A 26,255-nucleotide genomic window follows, 5' to 3' on the forward strand; every position below is an offset into this window, starting at 1 on the left:
GGGAATGCTGGCTTGTTGGTGCCAATAGCCTTGTGGACAGCACACTGTGCTTCAGGTGGACAAGTTCGAGTCTTGACTCATAGACTTTTCCTAAACCCCCACCCCTTCCCTTCTCTCTCTCACTGTGTACTAGTGCCCACAAGATGGCGCTGTTTCTTAGTTGTCAGCTGACTTGAGTTGGAGGTGACTTGTTGTCTACACAGGTGAAGTGTCTAATTTTCAATTTTCAAGTCTAGGATATGCTGTTGGCCTTTAATTGTTTGATGTTAATGCAAGAATGATTATTTATAAAATGCATGTGAAATAGAATATCATTAAAAGGAGAGAGTGGAGAAAATGCTTCATCATTCCTCCTCCTGCTACTGCTTGCACACATGCATCCTCAGAGAATCTTTTCCAGATTATGCAAAAACAACCTTCTGCCAAAAATGGAGAGGACGTGACAGGATGACGGGACATTTCCATTCACTGACTCTGAGAGAGACCTCTACATAAGACCTGCCTCCTCTAAATAAACCTGTGAAACGGGCAGATACGACAGTTCCAGTTCACCCAGCTCTCCTTCTGTCTCTCTCTCTCTCTCTCTCTCTAAAGACAGCAACAGCGTCCTGTGATTTACCCTGATGCTTTAAGCTTCCAGTTACAGATCAAACTGGGATAAGATCTGATCCGAGCCCACAACCACTTGACTTACCAGGAAACCTGTGCAAGTGTCTGTCTCTTGGATTCAGGTAAGTGGAGCATGAGCACTATAAGATTGTCTTATTTAAATGCATTTTGTTTTATATCTTTAGTGGACACTATAAACATTTTTTTAAAGAAAATAAAGGTATTGGCATCTATTATATGAAGAACATTTAATATCCATAGCATCTTGCCATTGAACAAAAGTTTCTTTATAATGGAAACCGATTCATCAGATTCTTAAAATATTCGTCACACTAAGATGAATGACTTTATGAGTGTTGTGATCTTAAACACGACTCTGTGATTGAATAATTAAAGTTATTAATTAAATTAAAGTTAAGTTACTTAACTAAAGTAATTAATTACTACTCATTTCATCTTCAACAGTGTAATTAGATTACTGTACTAATTACTCTCTCTAAAAAGTGTTGTATTACACATTACTAATTATTTTTTTAATCCCATATCAACATTGATACGTTGAATAATACAAGGATAGACATGAAACTGCTTTTTAAATTCTTTTAAATAAATAATATAAAAATGCATACATGATTCTTGATCTGACGTGTATTTAAAGGAAGAACTTTAGGCTATGCATTTTATCATTAGAGGTTACCTTTTGACATTAAATTGTTTTATATAATTGTGCAATACAGTATTTAATGCAATTACGCAAGTAAGAAAATTACAGAAAAATTAGGGGTAATTCAAGTAAAGGGAAAAGAAGAGTAGTTCACTTTTAAAAAATATTTTGCTGATAATTTATTCACCCCTGTGTCATCCAAGATGTCCATGTCTTTCTTTCTTCAGTCGAAAAAAAAAAAAAGTTTTTGATGAAAACATTCCAGGATTTTCTCCATATAATGGACTTCAATGGGAACCAAATGGTTCAAGGTCCAAATGAGAGTTTCAGTGCAGCTTCAAAGGACTTTAGACGACACCAGACGATGAAAATGAACTAATCTTTTTTCGATTCATTTTGTTATTCAGTTCGTTGAATGAACCAAATGACTCGAAAAAAGATTCGTTCATTTTGATAAATGAGTTCGAACAGGAGAGTCACAAACGTGCGTCACAGAACAGAGCAAGGCGACCATTTGAGCTTATAAAACTTACACTTTTTTATTTATTTTTTTAAATGCCCAATCGTTTCACTTGATAAAACCCTTATTCATAGTCTGGAATCGTTTAAAGCCCTTTGAACAGTTTGCAGTTTGCGCTGAAACTGTCTTTTGGACATTGAACCGTTTGGTTCCCATTGAAGTCCATTATATGGAGAAAATCCTGGAATGTTTATCAAAAATCTTAATTTCTTTTCGAATGAAGAAAGAATGACATGGATATCTTGGATGACATGGGGGTGAGTAAATTATCAGCAAAAGTATTTTTAAAAGTGAACTACTCCTTTAAGTGAATTTTCCTTTATTTTATGATCATTTCATGCACACCTTGCAAATGAATGCATATACTGTATATCACTCTCTCTTTTAGTTTCTCTTACTCTCTTCATCTCTCACATGCTCAAGCCATGCTGAGAGGTGAATTGTGGGATTCGGTGATTGCCGTGGTGCTATGGGCCGCCTGGCTGCCCTCCTGTCTCAGCCAGACCCCCTCTCCATCTCATGATGGAAAAATGAAGTTTCGTCTGGCCGGGTACCCTCGCAAACACAATGAAGGGAGAGTGGAAGTGTTTTACAGTGGAGAGTGGGGAACTATCTGCGATGATGACTTCACCTTGGCCAACGCTCATGTTCTGTGTCGTCATCTAGGGTTCGTGGAGGCACTAAGCTGGTCGCACAGTGCCAAGTATGGACCGGGCAACGGTAAGATTAAAAATACACCTTATTACCAAAATGACATTTCTATTGTAGTTTGTCGAGTTCGTGCTTTCATATCTGAAAACCAGTATCTGAAACCCCTGTTTTAAGCTCACCTGGTAAAAAGATCCGTGTCCCTGCAGGTAAAATCTGGCTCGATAATGTCATGTGTGGAGGAACGGAAAACAGCATAGAGAAATGTGTGTCCCGAGGCTGGGGGAACAGCGACTGCACGCATCAAGAGGACGCAGGGGTTGTCTGTAAAGACGAGAGACTTCCGGGCTTTGCAGAATCCAACATCATTGAGGTAAAAGATCACTTCCATCACACTGATGCTGGAAAACAGAGAAAAATAGCAATTTGAGCATGATTACATTACATATTCATAGGCCAACCCGTATGTTTGCATCACTCTGGTTCCCTCAACAAAAATGCATTAGGATTTTTGGATTGGCTTTTCTATTACTGTAGAAAATCTTCTATTTCTATTTCAATTTCTATTATTTAATTTCTATTACTGTAGAAAAGCTTTGTGAAAAATAACAGTTTATGAATCTTACATGTTTTGTTCATCATTATAGTCTTCCATTTTACATTTGACTTTTCCCGCCTATTCTCTCTCTCCTTCATCCGCATATTGAGTGTCTAGAGTCACTCTGCTCCCGACTCAAAGTATTTGCTCAGTTGTAAATTCATCTCTGATGATCTCCCTGGAACCACACCAGAGAAAGAGAGACAGATGTAGAGAAACAAAAGCTTGGAGAATCAGTGACAGAAAAGCAGGAGAGAAGGAAGAGTTGAGGGTACGCAGAAGTGCCGTTGCTCAGTATATGTGCCAGGTTTCTCTGTGTTCTTGTCCGGAAGGCTGAAAGAACACTGAGAACACGAGTGGGTGTCAGATGAAACTCTGGAAACCTCTGCTGTTTGTGCTTCACTACACACAATCAGATGTGTCGGAGTTTACTGGAATGTTGCAAATGACTGATTTCACATCCAAATCTACAAATGTTTTCCAAAACACACCAATTGACAAGAAGAATGTTCTTCCCAAAGAACAAACAACTTCCCAACGTAATTATAATGAGCTCACTATTTGTTTCATAGAAATGCAAGCTTGTTTGAGACTGAATGTGATTTGTTTGGTTTTCTGCTGTTTTGAAATGTCAGTTATCTAATATAGTGTAGACTTATGACATAACTACAAACATTGGGTTTTTGAGTTTTATGCATAGAAATAATGATTTTTATACAGTACAAACTTTACATTGTATCCCCTAACTCTAAACCTAACCCTTAAAATATAATGTTTACAGTAAGTATGATTTATGAACTCTTTTCCTAATGGGGACTGAAATTTTGGCCGAAACTTCCACAATGCATTGCACGAGAAAGTCAACTGGTATAGATGTGGTTTGCTGCGACTTTGCCGTGCCTTTAAGCTCCAAATTCAGATTTCAGTTGATTGTCTCATGGCAAGGTGCTCAGCAGACTTTGTGGACCCTTCTGGCCAGACATTTGGAAGTGCTTGTGTAAATGGTGGAAAGAGTTTGTGTTCTAGCCAATGGAGGTGTGGTTTGGCTGCTTACCAGTGATCCAAAACCCTCATGTGAGATGACTCGTGTCCAGCATGAGCCAAACAGACGGACTCGTTTACTAAAAACTCTGCATGAAATTTAATTTGGAGATTTTGGCTGACAAGTTAAACAAATATAAGGCTTATATCTATCAGAAAGACATACTGGACTTCATCGCATCTTCACCACAGACATGCACATACTTGAAAAAACACTGGTTTTGAAACCAGTATATACCCTATATCACATTTACCTCTCCTGACGTAGAGTTGCATTTGTTTTAGATGCAGGTTGATAAAAACCGTATGGAGAAGATTCGTCTGCGTCCTCTCTCAGGTGCCCATGCCGGCCGTATGCCTGTGACAGAGGGAGTGATAGAGGTTAAGTTTAAGGACGGATGGGGTCACGTCTGCAACACTGGCTGGACCACCAAGAACTCTCGAGTGGTGTGTGGCATGATGGGATTCCCTTCCCAGAGAACTACGGCCAAGAAGCCAAGCAGGTAATGGGCATGTTTAAAGAAAACAAGGATCATCAAACTAATTATGGTTGTCCAAAAAAAAAAAAAAAAAGTATTTATCAAATATTCGATTCATAACACAAGGTGCTCAATATGATAAGTACAAAATGTAGTCTTTTAGTGAATAAACAACTATTGTCTATCAAATGGCAAACTTACCTGAATATTATTTTGAGATGGTATTTCACACACACGTCTTACACATAGTGGCCACAAATATGGCAAGTTTTAGCTTTTACTCATTTCCAGGATATGATTTCTTGATATCAAGAATTGAATTGTTGAGATCAACAATTAAATTTTTTGTTATCAACAATTTAATTGCTGATATCTTTAATCGTATTTGCACTAGTGAAATTTCACCATAGGCTGCCATACAAAATAAATTGTTAAATTCAAGAATTGATTTTTCACTAGTAGAGATATTATTTTTGATATTAATAATTACATTGTTACTAGTAAAAATGTTAATTCCTGATATCAATACTTAAATTGTCACTAGTTGAAATGTCTATTCTTGATATCAACCACTCAACTGTTACTAGTAAAAATTATAATTTTTGATATCTGAAAATGTATTTCTGATATAAATATTATTTCAGATATCTAAAATGGCTTTCTTGCTAGTAACAATCACATTCATGATATCAGAAATTAACACTGTCACTAGTAAAATTGTAATTATTGATATAAAAAAAATGATCATTGTTACTAGTAGCAATTAAATTGTGGATATCAAGAATATATATTTCAATTAGTAACAATTGAACTCTTGATATCAAAAATAAAGGTTTTTACTAGTAATAATTGTATTTCTGATATTTGAAATTGGAATTTCAACTAGTAAGAAATAAATTATTGATATCAACAATTGGTTTTGAATGGCAGCCTATGATGATATTTCACTAGTGAAGAAAATACAATTGTTGATATCAAGAATTCATATCCTGGAAATGAATAAAAGTTAAAACGCCGTGTCATGCCACAAAATGCATTTGGACACAAGCTGCACTTATAACACCACTTAATTAGCATAGAAAATATAATATATGAAATTCTCCACAGCTACCATACCAAGATTACAATGAAATTTCAAATTAGAAATCACCAATGAAATCTTACAAAAACTGTCTCATAAATGTAGTTTCTTATGCTATTATTAAGAAATAGAAGAAAGAATTGCAGTACGGGGTAAGTTAGAGAAGCTAACGTTAGCTCGTTCGGACCTTTACCACGTAACGTTATTAACTTTAGTTTTTCAAAATATTGCGCTCTCTCCTGCTTGATAAGTCCTTCTCTATATGATTTCGCACCTACCACGGGTTTTTTTCTGTGTCTTTTTAGTGTACGTTTAGTAGTAACTTACGTTTAGTAGTAACTTACATTATTAGTGCAGTCCATGCTGTTGTTTACATCCGAGTGCCTCCATAATGGCCGCTCATCCGGGTTACCGGTTACCGCCCAGAATCTGACGTCGGTGAAAACCCTCTAAAGCAATTTTAGCTCAACCGCTAAAAAAGTGAATTAGTAACTCCACATCAGCAACATAAATTCATCAACTAATCATTCAGAAACGTCCTGTTGTATTCTACATGTTGTTACTGCTTTTTTTGAGTCTCTCCATCAACATCTTCTTCTTCTTCGTCTATGGATTTATTGGCGGGTTGCATACCAACTTTATGGTGCATACCGCCACCACCTGTGCTGGAGTGTGAAGTGATTTCAGTCTAGAAGCATGAGATGACTATATTCTAGTCTTAAGACCACTATGCTTTATGAATTTTTCCCTGGATCCTTGTTTTATGTTCAATATGTTATTGATTGTAAATTCTTTGCATCCTATTTCCTTTAGTTCACTTATTAAATCCTTTCTTTCCTGTTCATACCTGGAACAAAATAACAACACATGTTCAACTGTTTCCTTTATTTGGCATATTTCGCATAAACCAGTACGGTACCATGTTTCCCTATAATATGAAGTGTTAAATTAAGTTTTGTATGTCCCATCCTTAGTCTTGTTAAAATAACCTGATCTTCTCTCTTTAAATTTTGTGTCAATATACTTTGTCTTACAGTATTATGTAGATTATAAAAATGTCTTCCTGTTTTACATTCATTCCACTTTCTTTGCCATTTCCAGTTGCAGGCAGGTTTAATAATACTCTTCCCTTCCATCCTGCTTAATGCAACTGTAATAGTAGGAATGTTCGAGTCTCTCCATCATTGTCCGACTCCAGTTTAAGAACAGATTCTGACATTTTAGTGTTTGTTTGCCTGAGGAAAGCTGCTAACACACAACCTAGACAACACAACTTGAAGCTCCGCCCAATGTGCCAGGAGCAGCAGCTCATTTGCATTTAAAGGAAGACACACGAAACGACGTGTTTTGAGCAAAAACCCCTGTAAAAAGGGGCATTATACCACCCCTTTATTGTGTTAAGTATGAATGTAAACAAGATCCAAACATACTACATCTGACATGCTGTTATTATCATGTGACCTACCAGCATCAGTTCACCTCCAATCCTAAATCCTCTCCCGTGGCCTCATGGGATTGTAAAGTGTCCATCGTATGCACACCTCAGAATCTCATTAGAAGTAGTAGGTCATCCAGGTAGCCTACTTGTTTTTGCCCTACTCTCTAATGAGTACTGTGAATTCAGACACTTTTTTGTCACATTGTTTTTCACCTACTAGCGATTTAGTATATATAGGGAAGTATGCGATATCCGTTGCAGCTGCCTTATAATCTTCATTTTGAGGAATAATTTTTCTCATCACTTAAACACTATATTGTAATATCGAAGAGTGTGCTTATTTTTTTCTATTAAATATCATAGTTTTTATATTTTATCTTACTTATACTGCTAGATATTTTGTTGTATAATGTGGTAGTCCAATTGGTTTCTGAGGCAATTTCAGGTATTTTATATCTGTAAACAAAATAAATATGTATTTTACAACAGTTGAAGGAACTTTGTGATCAAAACAACATTTGAAAAGCAAGATGGTCAGTTTCAAATTCCTCGAAGCTGACTGTCTAATTTGTGGCTTGCAGCCTTCCTCTAAAATTATCACTTGTCTGTGTGATCTAGACTATTTTGGATTCTTATGGAAAGTTATTGTTATGTATATGTTATTTGAAACCTATTTTTAGCATTCGTGCTTCAGCCAGAGCATCTAGACATTCAAAAGATTTAATGTTAGTTTCAAATGCATTTGGATATCTGCTTGTCATTTTTACTGCAAAGCCACATAGATAGTTTCCATTATTCCCTCAAATACTTAAGATTAAGAGCTCATATACACCATTAAATATGTACCTGTTACTGCACGTGTTCAGGCACTTTTAAAAAGATGGAAAATGTCTCTATTTCATGATCTTCGGCCAATGAATCATTATAGATCATCATACACTTCCCTTGCTGCGGCCAAAAAGACTTTTGCAAGAATCCACTTATGCAAGTCAGGATATGTTGTTATGAAACCTGGCAGCGAATGTGAGCACATACACACGAATCTTGATGGATATATGAACTGCAGAGAAACACCCCAGTGTTTCTTGAGGTCATGGAGGATGCAGCGGTTATGCATTGTCACATAAAGTAATGACGAATGTTTACAAAGTCCTACAAAATGAAATCAGTCCCATATGTTACCACTGGGCTTCCAGCCAACGTGTTTTTAACTTTGTGAGGGATGAGGAAGTTTTATCATTGTGCCAGTGAAAAATGTACAATCAGTGAGGCCCTGATGGAAATTTCTGAGCTGCGGGGTTATTTGTCTCTCTGATTGATTCTGATTTATTATAATAGCGATTGGTAAATGTTATGGTAATTTGATGTGGTCCTGCACCGTTTGAGTTTGACAAAAAAAAGTTGTAAAAGTTACAAATACAAAATGATTTAAATGGGCAATTAAATCAAAGAAGATGGGCTTTATGTTTACAGAAGACAAAAATTATTTCCAGCGTGACACTTCAGTTTTTAACCCTTAAAGACCTAGACCATTTTTGGAGCACCTGCACCGCTTGTTCTTTTCTTTGTTTTTCTAACCCATTATAGCAGTCAGCATCAAGTGCCATATATCATTTTTATCAGGAGAACTTGAAGTTTCAATCTATCTCATTTAAATAATCCAATTTTACATTTAATTTGTCTTAGAATGGATGAATTTACCAGATTTAAGAAAAACGGCAGCATATTTGTAGTGATTTTTTTTACTCAACTCAAACAAATCCTCCTGAAGTTTGGATTTTTTCCTTTAGAAAGCTGTACTTGGATATTTTACATTTCCAGATGTAATTTTGACTACATGAAACAATCCCTAAGCAAGTTATAGGTATTTATTACAAGATTATTATAGGCGATTTTCAGTGAAAAGCATTGTTTCAGTGAAAACAGTGTTTTTCATACTGACAATTTAGATGTGTCCAAAAGAGTTAAGGAAGTAACATAAATAGAAACATTGTAGTAGAACAATGAAGCAAAAAAAAAAACAACTTATATATAAATAAAACTTATATATATATATATATAAACACACACACACATACATACATACATAGCCTATATGAACTACTTTGACTTTACCTCTGTTCAAATTTCTAAAGAAAGGTGCTAATTGGTCGTGCAAAAGACCAAGAACTATATTTATTGGTTGAGTAGATGATAGTTTTAACCAATCTGGGGATGGGGTGGGACTAAACATTAACAGTCATTTATGATTGGCTCAGAGGAAAAAAACGCACGGGTTTCTTTGACGAATCAGTGCTGATCAAAACTTGATGACGCAATCACATTCACTACGGAGCTTCTGAATGTCCAAACGCGATTAACCCGATATCACAGAAAAGCCGCGAATCTCCTCTTTATGGGACTTTTTAAAGCATACGGATTGGAGCAGCGGTTCAAAAGTTATTTAACATTTAAGAACAACAGTTATTTTTAGCCGCCGGCGGCTGTATAGGTCTTTAAGGGTTAAAGGGTTGTGTTTGTGAAGTTTCAGTTCAACAGATCATTTTTGAGTGGAAGGGGGAAAAAATGCTGTTTTTGTGTATGGCTCTTTAAATGCAAATGAGCTGCTGCTCTCAGCCCCGCCTTTACAGCTTGTGCATGGTTACTTTGCCAAGAACTAAAACATGTTTTGGTTTTGATTATCATCTCTATCGTTGACACGCTCACATGACATTGCAGTTCTTCATCACGAAAGTTTATTATTTGCATGTGTTTTAACACTAGAACGGCCACAACGGTCATTTTGACCGTTTTGAATTTTATATCTACAATAACTTTGTTGAAAAAAATAATAAAATCCTGTCGGTACCTGACTTTTCCTAAAATTGTCTGTATTTTCATTTAAAATGCTTTTCATATAAATTAAGTTACGTAAACGTAAGGCAAAACAAAAAAAAATGAACATATTTACCTATTTCGGCCATAGACGGTCATATTGACCGCACTGAATTTCGCGATATTTTTTTGTTAAATATTCCGCGGTTGATCGTGTTCTCTCTCAACTGTCAACAGAAAGGTCCGTCTGGTCACCTCTGTAGCGGTGTTTGCTATATAATAATTTCTACATTAGTTGTTGATCAGAAATAAGCAAATAAAACCAGACAACAGTTATCTATAATACTTATGTTATCTATAGGCTATATATCATTAGAGAGTGATTCAGAGTCAGAGTCCACATCAAGGAAAAAGAGACGGCTGCTATCATCAGACACGGCGGATCCAGATGATCCATGTCGGATGATCCTGGTGAGCGCTGCTGCCCTGTCCTGCGCTGTTGCTGCATGGGCGGTTCACTAGTTCTGCTAGTCCTATTATTATTATTAGCCTATTGACCGCTTCGCATATCGCCACTAACATTTTCGTCATAGTTTTTGTCATTCAAACCTAGTTTTTATTTAGTTATTGTCTCGTTTTCGTCTTTGAAAAAATGTGGTTGACGAAAATAAAATTATGAAAATGATTTCATAATGTTTCGAATCTAACGGTCAAAATGACCGTTCGTGGCCGTTCTAGTAGTTTTGGAATTCTGGCACTTCTAGTGTTAAAGGCCTATCAGTCTATGATGCATGGTTTTCTGAGTGCACTTATCAGACACATAAATCTGGATGTCAGATAGTATGTCCTATGAGTTTTAAACTAAGTTCTCTTTCAAATATTATTGAGTATTAAAGGATTAGTTCACTTTAAAAAAAAAACTTTTGCTGATAATTTACTCACCCCCATGTCATCAAAGATGTCCATATCTTTCTTTCTTCAGTCGAAAAAGAAATGAAGGTTTTTGATGAAAACATTCCAGGATTTTTCTCCATATAATGGACTTCATTGCGGACTCCAGTAGTTTCAAGGTCCAGATGACCATTTCATTGCAGCTTCAAAGGGCTTTAAACGACACCAGACGATGAATAAGGGTCTTATCTAGCGAAACGATTGGTCATTTCAAAAATCAATAAAAAAGTTTAAGTTTTAGAAGCTCAAATGCTCACCTTGCTCTGTTCTGTGATCCACGTTCGTGACTCTCCGGTTCGAACTCGTTCATCAAAATGAACAAATCTTTTTTTGAGTCATTTCATTCATTTTGTTCGTTGAATGAACCAAATGACTCAAAAAAAGATTCATTCAATGCCCATGACAATGTGAAGCTTATAGTTTCTATTTAGTTTGTTCAATAAAACTGGGTTCTCCAAACATGCCTCTAGTAACTTGTTACATGCACAAATTTAATTTTATTGATAAGCCTATTTTAAAATAAAAATATTGAAAATGGTTTAAATTCATTACAAAACTTCTTCATTCTCTTAAATCTATTTATTAATCAAAAAGTTTCTTGCTGCAAACAACGCCATTGCAACCCCGCAGATACCCTGTGCTAAATACATTTTGAAAACCTTAGAAACCACATAGCAACACCCTGGCAACCACACAAAACAGATTATGGCGGCAGGTTTTTGATGTTGTCATAATGAAGGTTCAATGCAATTTCATTTCTTTGTTTTGCTGTGCCTGTATGGCTTCTCTCCTCCATCTGTGTTGAAACAGTCATCCACATCTGAACACAGACACTTACTTTGATTCACAGCAGATGGTGAAATGTAAGCAGTCTGTGACTGGACAGAAAAACAAGCCAGCATAGGAGAATTCACGTGTACATTGTGAGAATATGGCTATCATTTTAACCAATGCACTCTATGTGTGTGTGTCAAACTGAACGAGTGACCTCCTTAGACATGAGCTCAAGTCCTCAGCATGCTGAAGTGGAGCTCCAAAAACACTCTCCCACTGACTGATGAAATATCTTCTCTTGACAGAAGGCCATTAAATTTACACTTAATGTTGCTTGATATTAAAGTCTACAAGCTGACTAAACACAAGTAATCTTTGGTGGATGAAAAAGCTGCCATTTATCCTTTCCACTGCTTAAATGATCATGAGCTCTGACATAATTTACTGAAAGGAAATGTGTAAATTACTGTACTTCTCTTCATCTTTGTAATTATGACATTGATATCAATGTCATGCCAGAAGTGCTTGGCTAGATACACTTTAGAAATAGCTCACTCTGCACATTTACAATATCCTACACTTCTCAGATGTCTGTCTGTATGAATGTCTGTGCTTCCCAGAAATTGAATAAGGCCTGTTTTTATAACTTAAAATTTTTTGAGTTGGACACACCTAAAAATGTTTGAATGTCAGAGTCATTGTGCAAAAATGTATTCTTTTTCATTTGTTTGCAGATTAAATTAATTGTTTGCATATTCCATAAGACACTTGGTTTTATATTTTGATATCTAATGCAATGACAATCAGACATTTTTAAGCATCCAAATGCTTTTTGTGGCCCCTGTACATGTTTATTATTCTCCAGTTATTATTTTACTTCATTTCTTTATTCTGTCATTTAATTACATACATAAGTTTGTGCTAGAAAGTCAAACGCTATCTTACGAGCAATTCGTACTAATTCGGTCGAGTGATTAAAAAGTGGCTGATTCGTACTAATTCATACGACCTCACTCGTACGAATTCGTCCGATTTGTCTAAACCCACGTGATGGGTAGGTTTAGGGGCGGGGTCAGGGGTAGGTCATTCGTACGAATCCATACGAATTGACCAACTCGTAAAATATGTACAATTTAGCAAAATTCAAACTAATTCGTATGAGTGAGGTTATACGAATTGTTACGAATTGGCCACCTCGTAAAATTCGTTCGAATTGCCGTGAGATCGGGTTGGAAAGTCACAGAAGAGGAAAGTAACTTCTCTCTCACTACAGTAATATTACTCCATCCATAGCAGACCTCTCCTGGTCATGTCATCACCTGTGTGAGAGTCTGGGACGTGTCATAAATCTGGTGAACCATTGTAAAAATCTAGCCTTTCATAAAGCAAAACTGCAGTGTGAGCTACACATGCTAGACGGGTGAATCTCTCGAAAGCTGTCAAGAACATGTCTGGGTCATATTTCACCCCAAAGTTAGGAGAAAGTAATAATATATTATATTTTGAGGGAATATATACACTATAGATGTACACAATATAAATACATTTGAATGCCCTTCAGTGGAAAAGCAACATCAATATGCACTATTTGCTCACACTGGACTGGACACTATTTCTCAGCAAGCTGATAGAATGCAAGAAATCGGTCATGCTTTCCATTCGGGTTTACTTGTCTAAGCACTACCAGGTTAAGAATTCAAAGACATCTTCTGGTGTATTATTAGTGTATGTGTTAGATAATAAATTGTTGTTATTTTGCTCAAACCGCATTAATTTTTCTTTCAGCAGACAGAATGTTATTGGAATTTATTACTATTGACTTTATGCACAGCTGCACTACTTCCTGAACTTAAGCCAGCTCCCTTGTTTCCGGTCTACCATTTTTGGCCAAATTGATTAGTTCAGGTGTGCCTGACCTCAGTAGTCACGGCAACAATAATCAGACACACCTGAATTAATCAAGCTTGGCCAATAATGGCAGACAGGAAACAAGGGAGCTGGCTTAAGTTCAGGAAGTAGTGCAGCTGTGCATAAAGTCAATTGTTTTGGGATACAATGTATGTGATTTGATCATTTGCGTTTCTGTTTAGTCACCAGAGTGTGTACAAGATCCACTCAGTGGTCTGCACAGGAAATGAGGCTCATCTTTCAGCATGCACGATGGAGTTCAGTAAAGCAAACTCTAGCGCCCCCTGTCCCGATGGAGGAGCTGCTGTGGTCAACTGTGTGCCCGGGCCACTGTTCACACAGGCCAGAGCACGTCGAGTCAAGCTCAATCCAATGGTGATTAGATGAAGCTAATTCATTTTAACGTAACTCATTTTCAATGGACTGATTTTACATAAATCACGTTTTCTGGAGGTAATATCAACAGTATTAAAAGAACACCTGTATTATGGCTTCCGTTGATCATGCTCGTTCTCATTCTCCAGGCTCAGGTGCGTCTGAAGGGCGGTGCAAAGGCAGGTGAGGGCCGTGTGGAGGTCCTGAAAGGGAGTGAGTGGGGTACAGTGTGTGATGACCGCTGGAACCTGCAGTCCGCCAGCGTGGTGTGTAGAGAACTGGGCTTCGGCACCGCTAAAGAGGCTCTGACTGGAGCGCGAATGGGCCAAGGTGGGCAACACTAGATGCAATTATCTAATCAACTAATCATATGGCAGTTGCTTCAATGCATTTAGGGGTGTGGTCCTGATCAAGAAAATCTCCAGAACTCCAAACTGAATGTCAGAATGGGAAAGAAAGGTGATTTAAGTTATTTTGAGCGTGGCATGGTTGTTGGTGTCTGAGTATTTCACAATCTGCTCAGTTACTGGGATTTTCACGCACAACCATTTCTAGGGTTTACAAAGAATGGTGTGAAAAGGGAAAAACATCCAGTATGCGGCAGTCCTGTGGGCGAAAATGCCTTGTTGATGCGAGAGGTCAGAGGAGAATGGGCCGACTGATTAAAGCTGATAGAAGAGCAACTTTGACTGAAATAACCACTCGTTACAACCGAGGTATTCAGCAAAGCATTTGTGAAGCCACAACACGCACAACCTTGAGGCGGATGGGCTACAACAGCAGAAGACCCCACCGGGTACCACTCATCTCCACTACAAATAGGAAAAAGAGACAACAGTTTGCAAGAGCTCACCAAAATTGGACAGTTGAAGACTGGAAAAATGTTGCCTGGTCTGATGAGTCTCGATTTCTGTTGAGACATTCAGATGGTCGAGTCAGAATTTGGCGTAAACAGAATGAGAACATGGATCCATCATGCCTTGTTGCCACTGTGCAGGCTGGTGGTGGTGGTGTAATGGTGTGGTGTAATGGTTTTCTTGGCACACTTTAGGCCCCTTAGTGCCAATTGGGCATCGTTTAAATGCCACGGCCTACTTGAGCATTGTTTCTGACCATGTCCATCCCTTTATGGCCACCATGTACCCATCTTCTGGTAGGTACTTCCAGCAGGATAATGCACCATGTCACAAAGCTTGAATCATTTCAAATTGGTTTCTTGAACATGACAATGAGTTCACTGTACTAAAATGGCCCCCACAGTCACCAGATCTCAACCCAATAGAGCATCTTTGGGATGTGGTGGAACGGGAGCTTCGTGCCCTGGATGTGCATCCCACAAATCTCCATCAACTGCAAGATGCTATACTATCAATATGGGCCAACATTTCTAAAGAATGCTTTCAGCACCTTGTTGAATCAATGCCACGTAGAATTGAGGCAGTTCTGAAGGCGAAGGGGGGTCAAACACAGTATTAGTATGGTGCTCCTAATAATCCTTTAGGGATGGATGGATGGATGGATGGATCATTCAAAGGCTATGATCTCTTCTCCACAGGCATGGGTCCCATCTACATGAATGAGGTTGAGTGTCGTGGTGATGAGAAGAGCCTGTGGGACTGTCCTCATAAGAGCATCACTGCTGAAGACTGCAAACACATGGAGGACGCCTCCGTCATCTGCAACATTCCCTACATGGGCTTCGAGAAAACGGTCCGACACATACATGATGATTCTATTGTTATTTTATTTCTAGCAAGTAAACTATGAAAAAAACCTGTCTCAAATCTGCTTTTATCTAACGTTTAACATTTATTATAACCATAATTGTCCTCAAACAGAAAATCTTTGATGCCCTCATCAAAGTGTCTTCATTTACGATTAACGCTTATGGGGTTTGGTATTGTGTTGAAATTTTTCTTAGCTCAGCTATGAATACTAACAATGCTGTTCAGGGCTGATCCAAACTAAAGCATTGCACCACCAAAATCTGTAAAATCACTTAAATGAGCACACTTTTATTCAAATAGGTGATGCGATGTGCAGTAAAAACACACTCACAGCCCTAAAGCAGCACTGCTTATCAAGTTGAACTTTTACTTCTTTCTCCTGCTTGCTCTGTAACCTGTGGCAGATCCGCTTGACCGGGGGTCGAACGCGGTTGGAGGGGAGGGTGGAGCTGTTGCTATCTACAGGCAGTGAGATGAGGGACTGGGGTTTGATCTGTGGGGACGGATGGACATCTCGGGAGGCCATGGTAGTGTGCAGACAGCTGGGGTTGGGACATGCCAGCAGTGGCCTGAGAGTAAGATAACCACTGTATAACATACAACACAGCAGTTTAAGTGAATATAGCATGGAGGTTAGGGGATTACAGACTGATCTCATGAAGTAGCATGTGTATGACACGCCAATTCGTATTTCCATATTTGGCGTGGGGATTCACAGATTCACGGTGTGTTTACCTGTACAAGAAAACTTGAATAACCTGCAAAAAATCAGTAGTATGAAAAAAAACTAATGCAATTGCAGTTACTGAAATGGCGGTGCATAATAATATGGAGTAAATAATTGTTTTGCGTTCCTCCAAGAAACTGCGTTTACTCGTCGTAAACTGTTTTGCGTTCCTCCAAGAAACTGCGTTTACTCGCAAACTGTTTTGCGTTAACAGAGAAACTTTGCATTTGCTGGCAAAGGACACAAATGTTTGGTGAGTGAACGCACTTTTTTCTTGGGGGAATGCAGAAGTTTTGCTAGGAAATGCATTAGCATTATTTTTCATCACCCTGTCCCATTGGGGGCTCAGTACAGGTCTCGTCGAAATCTGATATTTTTTGGAAGGACGGTATTTCGGTATGTTTTTGCAAAGTTTTAAACCTGTAGTGAATTAAAAAATAAGTAAACCCAGACAACTTTGCACTTTTCCCACATTTTCTGTGTCGATATTACGTAGGAAAATCTGGGGTGTCACACATAAACATGGCCACTCATTATGCCAAATGGGTTCGCCTCCCCTGAAATTCACTGCAAAAATATATAGAAATAAATAAATCTCAGAAAAATATATTTCTTAGCAGTGTGAGTGTATTTTCAAGAGGTTTCAACTGATTACCATAACAATACATTTTCAAGACAGCGTGAACAGAGCATGCTAACACCTCTTAACGCAATACATGAACTTATGTAGTAAAACGCACCACGCTCTTTTGCCTCTGGGACTGATCACAATAATCCACTAAATCAAATCATTACTAGCAGATATAGAACTTTGTAATTCAAGCATTAGCATAGCAGGTTAGCTTCTTCGCTTTATTTAGCCTAGTTTGCATGCTAAGCCCTTGCAGTGGGGGTCTGTCTGCAGATCCGTATGGTGGGGGGCAGGACGGATCACGAGGGTCGCGTGGAGGTTCAGGTCAAGTCCAGGTGGGGAACTATATGCAGTGAAAAATGGACCACAAGAGAAGCCATGGTGGCGTGCAGACAGTTAGGCCTCAGATTCTGCCTGCATGCTATCACTGTGAGTAAGAGAGGCGCTATGGGACTGGCTGATCAAGCATGGCAGCTTGATTGGTTTGATATCTCATATTAACATGACGTGAGCTATTCATGTGAGAAGTATGCACTACCGTCAAGTCTGGGGTCAGTATTTTCTTTAAAATAGTCCAGGGGTGCGTTTCCCGAAAGCATCGTTAGCCAACTATGCCAACGAACCATACGCTAACAGCATCGCAAAGTTGTGTGGTTTGAACGACAGCTCTCGATCTGTGGTTAGAGGCATCGTTTCTATATTGCATGACATTTGGAGGTAATAAATCCTTATCTTGAGCAAAATAAGCTGACATTCAGTACAACCGGTGCCTTTTATTTAGAATACATACAAATGTAATTTACGTCTTTTAGTTTTTCAAAAGATTTGAACTAACGTGTTTGAAGAGTGCGCATGTGCGAACGTGCTCTACTATGTAAGAACGAGCCAAATATTGAGTCTGGTAATAAAGCAAAACAACTGAGAACAATTAGAAATAGTCCTCAGATGACATGTCTGTAATTTATATAAAACAAATCTAGTGTTAATTGGATCTCAAACAGTTTCATTAAAAGTAGTTAATACTCCACCACGTGCGAAACCAACGTGGTTGAACGATACTTTGCGACAGTGGGTTTCGGGAAACAGTCACGACTAGCTAGTTGATTTTTCCAACGATGCATCGTACTATGGTAGTGAAACAGTGAACTACGTCGTTGTATGGGAAACGCGCCCCAGATCGGGTTACTAATAGAATATAATTTTTTGCAATGATAAATGTATTAATAGACTGAAAGTGGAAACATTGTGACTCAAAATAAGGCAACCAGCAAACACCAACACCAAAACTCAACCAATGGCTATTATGTTTGTGCTTTGTATTGTGTTTCTTGTTTTATCCATGTTCAGTCATTTGCCATATTCATTCATCGACTGACGAGCTCTCCCACGTGTTAAGGAAACGTGGTACTGGGACAGCAGTAACGTGACCGAGATGGTTCTGAGCGGGGTGAAGTGTAAGGGTGATGAGATGACTCTGACCGACTGTCAGCATCATCCTGTCATCAGCTGCAAAAGAGCGGGAGCGCAGTTCTCCGCTGGCGTCATTTGCTCAGACAGTGAGTGAAATGCAAGTCTGTGAAGAAAAGTTTGTTCGGATGTGTTTCAAAAGAAGTTATTCCATCATATTTTTGTTCACTTTCTCCCACGATCCCTAGCGGCTTCGGACCTGGTGCTGAACGCTCCATTGGTGGAGCAGAGCGTTTACATCGAGGACCGACCCTTGCACTTGCTGTACTGTGCAGCAGAGGAAAACTGCCTCGCCAAATCAGCTGCTCAAGCCAACTGGCCATACGGCCACCGTCGCCTGCTACGCTTCTCCTCCCAGATACACAACATCGGCAAGGCCGACTTCAGACCACGGCTCGGCCGCCACTCATGGGTGTGGCATGAATGCCATAGGTAATTTCAAATTTTGTACCCCGCCCGCAGTAGCCTGGATGCCAGCTGAAATTAGCCCCGCCCACAACATTTGAGGATGGGAAGTTTAGATCCGTTGTGAAGCAAGTATGCCCGAACCAAAGCTGTTTGGACCAATCAAATTGTCATGGCGGGCTTTATACGATGATGGACAGATGATCAACAGTAATGTAATCATCCACATCACCAAAGAGCTCTTGGGTTAAATTAGTTTACAACAAAGAATGGTTGCCGCTGGAGAATTTAGATGTGTAGAATCTGCCATCGCGTCTGTTATAGAAGATCTATACAGCACATTCATTTTAAAAGAGGAACAGAGAACCGCGATCAAGGCATTTGTCGACCGTAAAGATGTTTTTGCCGTCCTTCCTTACGGGATTCGGTCTATCCAATAGAGGTCCTTAGTCCCTCCCCTCTGCTTCCGGCTCATGGGACCTTATTTTGGTAAAAAACATGCATGGTAGTCAATGGCAAGAGACAACTTATCTTTTTATTCCGTCTGAACTGTGAACAAGAAAGTCACAGTTTGTCGTAAAACAGAAGAGTAACATTTAGTTTTATGTGAAAATCGCTCAATGAACAAAACACTCAGGTAAGACGGCGTAACGTTACGATTATAACGTAAGTTTAGCTTCAGTAAAGTTAGCTTCATTCTTCATTCAGAGAAAATGTGCACCTTTTGGGTTTGTAGTCTTTGTAATTACGTATTTTCACAGTCTTTTTTACAGCAATCTGCGACTTTCTTGACTTTAAAATGTATCTTTTAAATTGAGAAACATCATACGTGTAATTCAGGGCACAATTCAAACGAGAGCAAAATATTTGTTCTCTCTCGCCACTGACAACCATACAATATTTTAGGACTGTCAAACGATTAATCGCGATTAATCACATCCAAAATAAAAGTTTGTGTTTACATAATATATGTGGGTGCACTGTGTATAATTATTTTATATATATAAATACACGCACGCTTGTATAAATTTAAGAAATATTTTCATGTATATATAGATATATAAATATAAATATTTTTTATATAAATACTATTTTTTTTCTTAAATAATCATGCATGCGTGTGTATATGTATATATATGTATATATATATATATATATATATATATATATATATATATATATATACACAAAATAATTATACACGGTCAACCCATATATATTATGTAAACTCAAAACTTTATTTCAGATGCGAGTAATCATTTGACAGCCCTACAATATTTTTCCGAAAAAAGGTCCCATGGTGGATGACTGGAAGGGCTTTTTTTCCCCTGGTTTGGTTGAAACACGCCCCATAATCACAGCCCAATGGAGCAGACTCACATTCTGACTAAAAACTGAGTATGACGACGTCAGGCTAGGCCCCTAAGGTGGAGTATGTGTTTAAGACCCAAAATCATACGCTACGCAAGTATGCAAATGCTTATAGCTATACAAGCTCAATTTCATCACAAAATAGAGCGCTGCAGCGATGCATTTTTGTCAAAAACAATTTCCCTGAAAGTTTGAGTTAGAATAGTTTGCAAAAGTGCAATTAACACAATAAGGCTGTGAAAGTATTTCACAGGCTTTTAAACAAAACCCTATTTAAACGCCCGCATTGACTTCAGGAAGATGGAATCGGAAGTGCTAAATTGCAAACTCGTTTCTGGGTTTTGGCCTACAAAAGTAACACTCAACAATATTAGTTAAATAACTATAGCTTGAAAAAAACTGTCTTCTTCTACAGTCAGTTAAGTCTTTCCGGTCGATTACTATCATGACAACAGCTTGAAGACACTCTTGCCAATCAAGTCCAACTTAGTTAAATTGTCAATATCCAGTTAAATGCCTAAGACGGCACCCCCTTGAGTACTGAGGTTTTGCAGTAATGCAAGAATGCATGATAAGTAAACTTATGTTGCAATGCAATGGCCAAGCGTTCGTGTGTGTTATTCACTGAGAATATTGGTTGAATATTGCTTGCTTGGTTTGAACAGAGATCAACTGTGTTTTTCTTTTAAGCGTCTGGCAGCTTTGCTGAATCTTCTTTTGCTCCAACCTGATCCAGCTGCAGCCCCAAGGACCCATATGGCTTTACTAACACTGAGAGCGCTAGTGGTCATGTCGGCTGAACAACATAAGGCCATAAACTGATATAAATTTCGTCCTACAAACCAGAGCAGAGGCTTTCAGACCCTGGACACCCTACAGGGTGAATGGAAGTTCAAGCTGGCAGTCGCTACTTTAAATGAACACGTGTGCCGACATGATCCAGTGCTGGTTATATCAGTCACAGTGGTTTCTGTTCGTCATGCTATAACCTTCTACACTGAGCTGAAGTGTAGTAGTGCATAGGATAAGTGCTTAAATATTAATATTTTGCATTACAACTGCATGGGTAAAATGTTTTCCTCCTTCATGTTTAAATAACCATTGCATCCATAAAAGTGATGTGCTTTCTGTGTTGAAGTCTATGGGCCCTATCTTGCACCCGGCGCAAATGCATTACGAATACACTGACGCATGTATCATTCCTATTTTGCACTAGCTTGCAAATTTACCCAAAGTTTTCAGGCTAATTGTAGAAATGACGGGTCAGACCTGTTTCCGACGCTGATTTGGGTGGGTTCTCCCGTCCCCTTACAACGTCACTTGTCTTTCACTCCCCTGACAAGAACGTCGGTCTCCTCGGCTGTGAACTCTTTCTTTTACTGTCTATGTGTGAACCGCTCCTGGTAAATCCGCCATGCAACATGCGCACCGGCTGACGCTCTGATTGGTTTATTTCATATTATGCCCAAACCACACCTATGAGTAACGCATAGATATATACACTAGACGTCACCTTGGGGTTCTAAGTATCCGTCAAAACTGCCGCCATCTTGGAAAAGGTGTGTTGTCATAAGAAGTAGCTTGGTAACGCTGTCTCTGGCTTTACTTCAAATTAATTGATGGTGGCGGACTTTTGTCCTGTGTATGATGTTCACACGAATGAAATCTGAACTAGGAAGAATTTTTTTTTTTCCTGGAATCAATGATAAATACATGTCTGACCATTGGAACGAACCACAAAACAAGAAAATCGCATTCATGATGATTTTATTTCCGTTAGACCTTTGTTTACATTATCGCTGATGCATTAAAGTGGAGGGGCTCCCCTGTTCCAAGATGGCGGCTCTAATGGCGCATTCGTTCTAATGTATGCCGCAGCTAAGCCGACATCTAGTGTACCTATGTGAATAATTAAGCTATTTTAAACTAACCCCTTTTAAACGTGCAACGGGCACAAGAGTCATTTATCCCGCCGTTAAAATAACAACAGCGCCCAAGACCCGCCCACAAAGTTACTTGAGCTTCGCGTTTGATACTTGCGTTTCAGAACGTTAAAATTGGGCCCTATGAATTGAAGTCTTAAAACTGTATTTTAAAAATGAGTAAAATATTGACTCTTATTGAGAAGCATTGGGGACCAAATAGCCCTGTGACAAACCAGTTACAATATTTGCATAAAATGAACATTATAATATTAAATAATATTTTCTTCCGGTGGTGTATGTGCCACCTACTGGCTAAAGTTAATAAAACATGGTCAAAAACAGGAACTTTATTAAACAGGAGTCATGCTTGCTCCATATGCTATTGGTGGCCTGTAGACTAGTGGTCTGTCATATGGCTCTCCAACATTTGGAACAGGTTTCTAAATGACCCTGTAACTGCTACTTACTTACAGATATACATTTATACTAACACTTTTATTGTTCTAATAAAACCAGCACTGTGTAATCCTTAAAGGATAGTTCACCCCAAAATGAAAACTGTCACCATTCACTCTCCTTGATTTTGTTCCATAAAATCAAAATGAGACATTTAGTAAATAAACACTTTCACAATATTTACACTTAAGTGGGTTTAATTGTTAACCAAACGAACCAGTTCACTAAACAAAAAAACTGGCTCAAAAATTACAAGTTCACTGATTTGGTTCGATTTGAACTGCTCAAGATCTACTTCTGCAAAAATGTACCAAATAAGAAGAAAAAACATTACAGAAATGTTATTTTTGTGTTGACTATCCCTTTAAAGTAGCCTTTCAAATGCTGTAGATCAGTGCAAAGCCATGCATTTTTTCCGATGATTAATGAATAAGAGCAGCTTTAAATAATCTCCATTAACTCTTAGAGGTGGCCTGTGTTTACACTGCAAGCCTAGCAGACATCAGGTTTCCCAATGTGTCTGACTGACACAATGATGATGAGGAAACCTGTTGTGTGCTCTTGCTGAGAGGACACACGCAGCCAGGATTGGGACTGGAGCCAGTGTGTCTGAGACACTGCGACTTTACTTCTCTCCAACAGGCCTACAGCACTGAATCTGCTCTCCAAGGCCTGTTAAATGTTTGCTTTTTTCCATGAAAATGACAGATTTGTAGGTTGCAGTGAAGTATGGATTCGGGATGGCTTAAATTCCATTATGGTTTGTTTGTTTATACTTTTATTGTCTGCCTTAGGAAACTATTTTTGCAGCAGATGGTGACAGACATATACAGATAATACATAATACACAAACAATATATAATACACATTGCACAAATCATAGTTCATATCAAAGCAATCGACCTATGAAAAGTTCATTAAAGGGATAGTTCACTTTGAAATTAATTTTTGGTATGTTTTAGCTCACCTCAAGGGCCACTAGGTGTCTTTGTTTCCACAGTATTTTCAATTTTGATATTTTTAGGTCAAACCGTTCTTGTCTGTCAGTCATATAATGGAGGTCTATGGTCACCACCTCAAAGAGCATGCACAGAGAAGTCCAAATTAAACATGATTTCATGACTCGTAAATGTAAGTACACATTGATGGCCTAAGACACGAAACGAGCGGTTTGTGTGAGAAAACAAACAGCATTTATATCGTTTTTACCTCTTGTAACCACAGAAACATCCAAGTGATCTGAGGGCGTGGGTGCTTTGTGGCTGTGGTAACAAAAGGTAAAAACTACATAAATACTGTTTGTTTTCTCACACAAACCGCTCGTTTTGTGTCTTAGGCCATCAATGTGTACTTATATTTATGAGTCATTAAATCATGTTTAATTTGAACTTCTCTGTGCATGCTCTTTGAGGTGGTGACCATAGACCTCCATTATATGACTGACAGACAAGAACAGATTGACAGAACATGTCTAACTTAAAACCTGTCTATGATAAATGTCAATAGGCTGGATTTGAATTATTCCTATGACTTTTCCTGCCAACTTAACACGATTATTCAACCTACATTTGTTATTACTAAACCAAGCTGTGATGCAAAAAGAACACCCTGATTCAATTAAAGACTTATAAAAGGAAGTCATAATCCAAAACACATACGTATATGTTTTATTTTTGAATGATGGTTTTTGGATGCAGGGTTAAACTTCAGAAGACTGTGTTTATGATCTCCAGGCACTATCATAGTATGGACATCTTCACCTATTACGACCTGCTGACTCTAAACGGGACCAAAGTGGCAGACGGACATAAAGCAAGCTTCTGCCTGGAGGACACAGAGTGCCATGAAGGTAAGACAGAGGTCAAAGGTCAACCGCTCGTTGCATGTCTTAGGGCATCAGTGTGTACTTACATTTACGAGTCATTAAATCATGTTTAATTTGGACTTCTCTGTGCATGCTCTTTGAGGTGGTGACCATAGACCTCCATTATATGACTGACAGACAAGAACGGTCTGACCTAAAAATATAAAAATTGAAAAAACAAAGGCCACCTACATCTTGGATTCCCTTGAGACAAGCTAAAACATATCAAAAATTAATTTCAAAGTGAACTATCCCTTTAAAGTGTTCTCCGGCTTGGAATATCAACTTGTCTCCACCCTTGTTGCAGGTGTTTCGAAGCACTATGAATGTGCTAACTTCGGTGAGCAGGGCATCACAGTGGGCTGCTGGGACCTGTACAGACATGATATCGACTGCCAGTGGATTGACATCACGGATGTTAAACCAGGAAACTACATACTACAGGTAGCCTATTCACTTGTGGTAATAGCCACAGCAAGAGAAACCACCTTGGTAGTTTGTTAAAAATGTGTTCCCATCAGCTAGATAGCACACTAACAGCAGAGAGCAGTTACATGAGCAGACTTTGGTCCCGTAGGACCCCATTGCTAGGGCTTTCAGCAGGTCAATAGTTGTCAAAGAGCTGTTGCGGTTCTGCCCTCTAGTGGTGGAGTTTATCAGATCTCGTGCAGTTCACCATGACGTCCGGGAATGCGAGGGTTAGAAGAGTAATAGGATTTGGTTTGATTAATGATTGCTTAATTACACAGAGGAAGGGTGGAGGAAGGATTTTACCGGAAAAGAGCCTCCCGGATTAGGATTAACTAACAAAAAGCCCAGAATACAGCCTTATTAAAGATCTTGCTGTCACTATGTACACACTTTGCTGATTATATTGTTAGCTTGATTACAATTACGCAAGCATTATATTTTTCTCTTTGTCAGGTCGTTATAAACCCCAACTTTGAGGTAGCTGAGAGTGACTTCACCAACAACGCAATGCGATGCAACTGCAAATACGATGGCAACCGTGTCTGGTTGCATAAATGTCATCTTGGTGAGCACTGGGTCCTTCAGACCTGCCTGAGTCTATTAAACGTGATTTGAAGGGAATACAATTGCATGCTTGCTTATTCAAATATTTAAAAAAAATATTGAAATGTAAACGTAATTTGTATTATTTGTGTTTCCAGGTGATTCATTCAGTGAAGAGGCTGAGAAAGAATTTGAGCATTATCCTGGGCAGCTCAACAACAAGATCTCGTAATTTTTTTTTTTTTGTGAACAAACCCAGTGACCTGCAATGACCACGTGACTCTGGACAAAGGGAAACTTTAATCACTTAACGTTACTATTTATTCTCGTTTGAATCCATTGTTACTGTGGTCGAATCACATGTTGTCGAGCTGATCTTATATTAGGTCATCAGAAATGATCATGTAGCCAAGGGCCTGAGACAGAACAGAGCTTTGAGTGTGGCCTGGGCTTATGTCAGTGCGAATAAGCGGTTGAACAGTCGCTATACACTTCCTTTTGTGTGAACGCTGAACCTCTCCGAGCAGACGTCAGCCATTCACGTGATACATCGGTTTTGTTTATAACATGCATCAGGGAATTATAAAGACTGATTTCTGACTGAGAACTTCAGTGTGCATTTATTCTGAACTTATGCAGGATTTGTCTCCATGTATCTGTATATTTCTGAAACAGTGTTTTTAAAATATATTCAAATCTGCACTTTAAAAACCTTGTTGCCATTTTGAATGATATGCTCTTCCCACATTCAGATCTAAACTTGAAAAA

General features: G+C 38.5%; 1 protein-coding gene and 1 long non-coding RNA gene across 3 annotated transcripts; one reads left to right on the top strand and one right to left on the bottom strand.

Moving 5' to 3' along the window:
- loxl3a (lysyl oxidase-like 3a) lies at window positions 1–26,088 on the top strand. 2 transcript variants are annotated; one of them, XM_089135048.1, is made up of 15 exons: window positions 1–731; window positions 2,182–2,513; window positions 2,651–2,814; window positions 4,366–4,583; window positions 13,708–13,900; window positions 14,050–14,230; window positions 15,456–15,610; window positions 16,032–16,202; window positions 17,259–17,414; window positions 18,382–18,541; window positions 18,641–18,884; window positions 24,343–24,458; window positions 24,781–24,917; window positions 25,398–25,509; window positions 25,646–26,088. In XM_089135048.1, the coding sequence occupies exons 2-15, from the start codon at window positions 2,219–2,221 to the stop codon at window positions 25,717–25,719; spliced, it is 2,376 nt and encodes a 791-aa protein (XP_088991174.1). In that variant the 5' UTR covers window positions 1–731; window positions 2,182–2,218; the 3' UTR covers window positions 25,720–26,088. The 2 variants fall into 2 exon arrangements, with proteins under 2 accessions (XP_088991174.1, XP_039505223.2); XM_039649289.2 differs by lacking the exon at window positions 17,259–17,414 and having other exon boundaries at window positions 12–731.
- On the bottom strand, window positions 3,074–6,264 carry LOC148977589 (uncharacterized). Its single transcript, XR_016169742.1, has 3 exons — window positions 5,985–6,264; window positions 4,335–4,438; window positions 3,074–3,217 (listed from the first exon to the last, which is right to left on the bottom strand). It is a non-coding gene; the product is annotated as an uncharacterized LOC148977589 (long non-coding RNA).
- Window positions 26,089–26,255: the final 167 nt, after the last annotated feature.

The sequence above is a fragment of the Pimephales promelas genome, chromosome 9, assembly GCF_988280905.1.
Source record: "Pimephales promelas chromosome 9, fPimPro1.hap1.1, whole genome shotgun sequence".
NCBI lineage: Eukaryota > Metazoa > Chordata > Actinopteri > Cypriniformes > Leuciscidae > Pimephales > Pimephales promelas.